General features: G+C 35.5%; 1 protein-coding gene across 6 annotated transcripts in view; it reads left to right on the top strand.

Annotated features, from left to right (window-relative positions):
* The first annotated feature begins 464 nt into the window (after positions 1 to 464).
* Positions 465 to 6386, top strand: part of LOC113481278 (golgin subfamily B member 1-like) — a 40274-nt gene continuing 34352 nt past the window's right edge. For 5 of the 6 annotated variants that reach the window (XM_026850779.1, XM_026850778.1, XM_026850777.1 and 2 more), the window contains exons 1-6: positions 465 to 568; positions 1235 to 1378; positions 2470 to 2616; positions 3675 to 3797; positions 4488 to 4655; positions 5024 to 5209. In XM_026850779.1, the coding sequence (XP_026706580.1) occupies positions 524 to 568; positions 1235 to 1378; positions 2470 to 2616; positions 3675 to 3797; positions 4488 to 4655; positions 5024 to 5209 (813 nt within the window). In that variant the 5' untranslated portion in view covers positions 465 to 523. The other variant, XM_026850781.1, reaches the window with a different exon arrangement.

The following is a 6386-nucleotide window of genomic DNA, read 5'->3' as shown; positions in this document are numbered from 1 at the left end:
TATTTTGTAGACTTTGCTCATTTTTTTTCCTCAGCTGGTTTTGCCACTATTGCTCAGTAAAGTTCTTAACCTTTGAGCTGCCTTGTACCTACTTAGTCTTCAGGGTTTTGCCTGTAACACCTTTTTTGTGGCCTACAGTTGTGTTTATTAGGAAGCTACAGCTTTCTATGATCAGAAAGTGTAATTATGTCTGGTGTTTTGGTGCCATTTAGAAATTTGTGGTACTTGGTTGTGCACAAAAGAAGCAAGGAACACTTGTGACTTATTTTTGATAGTGTTGATATTTTACTGACTAGTGGTGTTTTCGAGGAGGCATATAATGCATGTTGTATAATTTCATTATTTCTTAACTAGTAATGTGGTTGAGATCAGAGATGCTGTCAGAATTGAACAAACAAATTAGTTTTGGGCATTTTACATTGAAATATGTAGAGAGAAGTATGAGTTCATTACAGTTATCTGAGTATCACTGATACTTACTGTGGTATTATTTCATTTATGTTTTCATAGTCATCGTGAAACTATGTGGAAATGGGGTAGTGGAGATGATTCTCCTTCCAAAAGTGTAGTAAGTATTGAATTACTATTAAAATTATTTTTTTCTTACAAATTTGTGACATAGAGAATCTTTAATTGATAATATAATAATTGTATGTATTTGCTCTTTTGTAAATAAGTTGCTCAACTAGTTTTACTATGACTCAGTTGTAGGACTGTAAAAGTCAGGTAGGCTTCTTGCTTCCTGTCTGCTTGGTATTTAATCTCTTGCACGTAACAGAGCTGGTCGACTCCTCTTCACTATGCTTATCTTGCTTTAAGAAAACATCAGTGGGAATTATGTAAGATTTATCCCAAGTTTATTTTTTGTATATAGTGTGTTCAGTATCAATATTATATTGCCACTAGGTTCCGTAAGGCTGCTGGTTATTACAATCTAGATCCAGTAAATGAGGAAATTCAGTTTTAGATACCTAGGATGCTGTGATGGTTTTGCTGTTTTTCAAACAAACATTGCTAAACCAATTCCTAAGATTTATAATTTCATGTATCTATAAAACTTGCTGAAAAAGGTGTGGCATAGGTGCATATGGTACATGTAAATTTTAGTATTGCACTCTTATAAGATTTGCTGAATGTTTTTAAAAAAACCTCCAAACACCAACTGAAGACTTTTTTGCAGAAGCAGTATTGTCTGCACCATTTTGTTTGTTCAGAGTATATTTAATGTCTGCAGGCTGCGGGCTCGCAAGATGCAAGAAGCATGTCAGTGGCAGATTTGGCTGAACAGCTGACAAGTACTGAACAGCTGGTCACACAGCTAAAGGAGCTTGTCAGAGAGAAGGATGCTGAGCTTCGAACAAAAGATCTTCAGTTAAAGGTACCATGTGTGTATTCTTGTCAGACAGACTGTTTAAAAAACCTTCAGTCCCGTTCAGCATGAGCTGTTTTTGTAGATGCAGGCTTATAGTCAGTTATAGCAGCTCTAGGAACACAGGAAACATTGGTCACAGGCAGATCGTATGGTTCCTGGACATGATCACTCTTTGCCAGTGTGTCTCCTGTTCCAAAATGGTAACTGGGTTTGGGTATTACCCTGACAACATGTGTTCCTTGCATGAGCAGATGCACTTTGTATTGCAAGAGACAGATTGGCTTTCTGAGAACTAGGGGTGCATGGTCATTTCAGGCTAATTATGGAGAAAAATACCTCCACAAAAATTACTGGACATGTAGCACGATGCCAGCTTACCTCAAACTGAATGTCTGTCGATAATTTTAAAATTTCTCCTTCCACTATAAATAATTTTTTTTGCATAATGACTTTACTATTAACGCTACTATATGTTATCCTCTGCTTTTGACTGCCATCAGGAAGGAAAAAACTAGAAAGAATTTATATCTAATCACCTGAAGACTTTTGAGGGTTTTATTATTCTTTACTCTCTTGTTCTTTAAACAGTCATAAGGATGGTCTGTTCCTTCAAGAGACTATTTTTACACTTTAAAAAAAAATGTCTTCTGTGGTCACTAACAGCTAAGTGTTTAAAATACTGTACTAAAATGCATAGTTGTCTCTTTAAACAAAATGAAATATTTTTTGATAGTATTATAAAGATGTCTTTCTTTTTGCATGCAAAAAAAAAATTAACTAGTTAAAAAATCAAGCACTGAAATTGTATTGCTGTCAAAAAATAGGAAAGTTTCTAATATCATAATGCTCCGAAGTTTCTAACATCATAATGTTCTATAGAATAATAATAACAACATGCAGAAAGTTTAAATAATGGAAGGAGGGTTCTTCCATATATGCAGACCTGTTGCATGTGACATTATAATGTCTCTTTAGGGGAAAGATTTTTTTAGTAACCATTTTAGATTTCTCCTTTTTTTTTTTTTTAATATTTAATAGAATAATTAAAGGATGCATTTGTTCATTTAGCTAATTTGGTCCTTCATGGTGTTTTGTAGGAGGAGAAGGAATCTGCTGATGCCAGACTCTCCAAGTTGAAGTTGCAAAACAAAGCCAAGGTTGCATCATTAACCTCACAATTGGAAGAACTTAAGAAACAATTATCAGAATCAGGAGGCTTAGAGGCAAAAGCAGAACAGAAGAAGGTAAATGTCCTTACATTTTTGAAGCAGACAATTTCTGTAAGGCTGTAGGCAGTTTTGCTTGCTGGACTCAGATGTGGAACAGATTCAAATTTTGAGCTGCATCAGATTAGGACCAGGGTAGACTGTGGGTGCTGTCAGTCCATCTGTGTATTTCTATTTAATTCTTCTTTTGAAGAATTGTTATCTTTCTATAGCAATTTATAAAATTGTACATAACTTTCAAATTGTTTAGTAAAAAAATTCCTATTGATCTTCATCCTACTAGCAGCTCAAAACTTTTAACATGTGTGAATCGGGAACGTAAGTTTTCAAGAAGAAATGAAAAACGCCCTCACTTGTTCTCAAGAATCACAAAGATTCTTGAGTCTGTTTGTAGTAGCGTGGTTCTGTGAGTAGACTTGTATTTCCTCAGAATAACATATTTTGACTTCATGCAGCTTCTAAAATAACTTTCGTGAGGCTTTAATATTTCTAGGGAATTTGTTTTTTAAATGCATGCTGAAAGGGAACAGCAACAGATCAGTTTATTGAAGTCCCTAGGTGTCCATTCTGTATTTATGTGGCTGATCTACTTTGCTAATAAAACATATTAGCAATTGCACTTGATTTCTTTTGTAATGCCAGATAATTTCTCTAACCTGGTAGTTACACAAACTGAATTTCTGACTGGAAACTTTGTGCTCAGGAACATTTTTTTTTTTTTACACTTCCTCCCACCTCACCAATAGTCCTTTTTTCCCTGCTGAGTTTTATGGACTATGCTTGCCATATTATATGGGTTCCAATTGCTAGAGGAAGTGAATGCCTTTATTGCATGTTTTAGTCCACTTCGCTGCAATAATGATCATTAATAATTTAAATACAAAGATTTTTAAAAGCGTGATATAAATTCTGTGGCCGCTTTGTCTAGTGTCTACATGGAATATGTAATATATGAGAGAACTGAAATACAAACCATGAGTAAAGTCTCATTTTTCTTACTAGTATCATTTGAATAGGTAGAGGTACAAAAGTTAGGTGTTACCTATTTACAGAATGCAAAACTTTCTGTTTTGAAGGCATCAAAAGATGGGGACCAGGAAAATGCTGCGGCAAATCGTGGGAAAATACTAGTACTGAGAAGGAGAATAGAAGAACTAGAATCCCAGATCACACAAAAAAATGAAGAGTTACAAAAAAAGGTGGTGTTTTATGTAAAGCTAAGTGTGTGGATTTTCACATTTGTGGTGTAGGATTATGTTTAAATGTATTTCTTTAAATATCTTTATATATATTTAATATATTTATATATTTAATTATATGTTATGTTATTAAACAGATATGCAGAGAGTTTTCTGTTGAGTAGACAGAGAGGTTTATGTGCTACAGCCGGCATGAGCAAACACAGTGAGAATTCTATCACTGTGTCTTCAGTGAGCAGTGAATCCTCAAGCATGCTTTTGTAGTTGCTTGAAAATGAATGGGATAGGATACACAAATATGAACTTTGTGGGTTAATGCTGTATTTAAATAATTGTATGTTGAACAAAAATAGTGGTTTGCATCCGTTTTTCTTGTCACAAAAATAAGTCATACAGGCAGAAATATAGGCAAGGGATGATCTCACGTTATGGTCTGTAGCTGTTCTGTGCAGTGATGTGTTTTGTGGGTGTGAATGTTGGCTGTTGGAAGTGGCAGAAAAGTTAATGGTGCAGAATTTCAGAGAGAAAAGCTGAGTAATTAAAAATTACACTTAGAATTGAACCAGGTTATAAATTTGATTATAAGTTTTTCAGTACCCTGAAACAGGCAATACGGAAGTAACGCAAACTGTTCTTCTGCGCTGTAGATGGAAGTACAGATGACAAGCAATTCTGTCTCTTCATTTTCAGTGTGTTGAACTGGAGGCCCAGCGCTGTCGTGGGGCTGAAATGGATGCCATGCTGGCAGAGAAAGAAAAGAAGATAGCTGAAAGGGATGCTTACATCATCGATTTACAGATAGCATGTGGATCAAGTCGTGTTGCCAATGACATGCTCTTGCCCAATGAAGAATTGAAGGTATATTAGCAGCTCAAATCTAAAATCTCCACAGAGGTTTCAAGGAATCGGCAAGTTCTGATGCATTATATGGTGGATCCTTCTCTGAAGCACAAATCCCCTGCAGTCATTCATGTGAATAAAAATTCTTTGCGGATTATTTTCATTTATGTTAGTCGATCTATATTTGCTACTTTTGTCAGTACCATTTATACATATTAGCATTGATTTCAGAATCTGCTGACAAATTTAATTCAAATTAAAACCAAACCTGAATTTTGTGTTTAATACTTTAACTGAGGGAAGGGCTAGGAGGTGGCTTTATGGTGATTGGTTTATCTTTTTTCTGGGTCTGTTCTTCTAATTCTCTTTTGATTTGCATTCTAAAGAATCAGCTGGCTGTTAAAGAGTCATCACTACAAAGCATGCAGATTCTAGTTGAGAACCTTACCAAAAAGGTTGGAGACAGTGAAGAAAAATGTAGCTTGTTCCAGGAACAGATTGAGAGTCTTAAAAATATTCAGAGCAAAGAAAGAGAGCATTTCCAAGGAAGAGAAGCTACACATGTGAAAAATGTAAGTAAAGGCACTGTAAAAAAAATACTCACGTTCTTTGGTGAAAGAAGTGGTATCTTGGCTATAGTGTTTCTATCTCAGTAGTAAAGAAATGCCATTTTTAATTTTGGACAATTCTTGAGTAAAGATCCATATGGTGATCAGATGAAATGAGAATAGTGAGGTAGTAGGTGATTTGCACTGGTGATAATTGAAGTTGAAAGTTTTGTGCAAGAAAGGAATTTAAGGATGTGGCTGGTGTTTGGGCATGGAGGAACTGGTGTGTAACAGTGAAATGAGTTGTGCAGAATTCCAGCTGAAAAACCTTCAGGCATCTCTTTCTTGTAGCAGTGCACCTGAAGGTGCAAACATGCACACATGCAGTGGCTGGTAGTGGTTTTTGGATTCTTGTAACCATTCTTGGTGAGATGGCTCTTTGGCAGATCACTGTCACTTGTGCCGTGAGCTCTGTGGCACGCTGGGTAGCATGGGAAAATATTATGTTTTCCTCCTGACTGAAAAATAGCTGAAGACATTTGATATGCTTAATGGGAAACTTTTCTAGAAGTTAGCAGCTGATTAACAGGCCAAGAAGAGCAACAACTTGTTAAATAATATGTAAAAAAAAAAAGTGGAACTAGGGAGTATGTTATCCATTCTTTGATGTTACCAGGCTTTTCCAACTCCCTTGGAAGCTAAATCTCCGATTTAAATGTGATGTGCCTCATCTCTCAGGATTTGAGTTCTACCGTGTATGAAACTGTTCATCTTGGTATTGATGCCTGAGTTTATTTTATCTATAATAAAAATGCTACTTTTGATCCTGAAGACGACTGCACATGTTCAGTAGCACACAGGGAATTACAGTTGAGACTGTAAAAGCCATTTTGGTGAGCACAATGTCATCACTCAAATATAAATCTGGGTAAGACTTCATGTGAATTCATTCAAAGTAACATGAGCAAGATTTCCAGAAGTTACATCCAGTTCCTATAAAAATTGTAAGATAGCTAACAAAGACATGTTAAGGTAGAATACAAGTTTCTAAGGAGGAAGCAGTTAGGTTTCAAAGCTGCTATTTGGGCTTAATTGATAGAAACTTGCTAGAAATGAACATGATTAGTATAATCTTTTAGAAATGAGAAGTCTCAGAACAATGGCATCCAAAAAAGAAAGGTGAAGATCAGTGATGTTAAAC

This window comes from Athene cunicularia, assembly GCF_003259725.1.
Source record: "Athene cunicularia isolate RWA chromosome 5 unlocalized genomic scaffold, athCun1 chr5_part3, whole genome shotgun sequence".
NCBI classification, from domain to species: Eukaryota; Metazoa; Chordata; class Aves; order Strigiformes; family Strigidae; genus Athene; species Athene cunicularia.
Note: the sequence above shows the minus strand (reverse complement) of the source record. Positions and strands in the feature narration are given on the sequence as shown.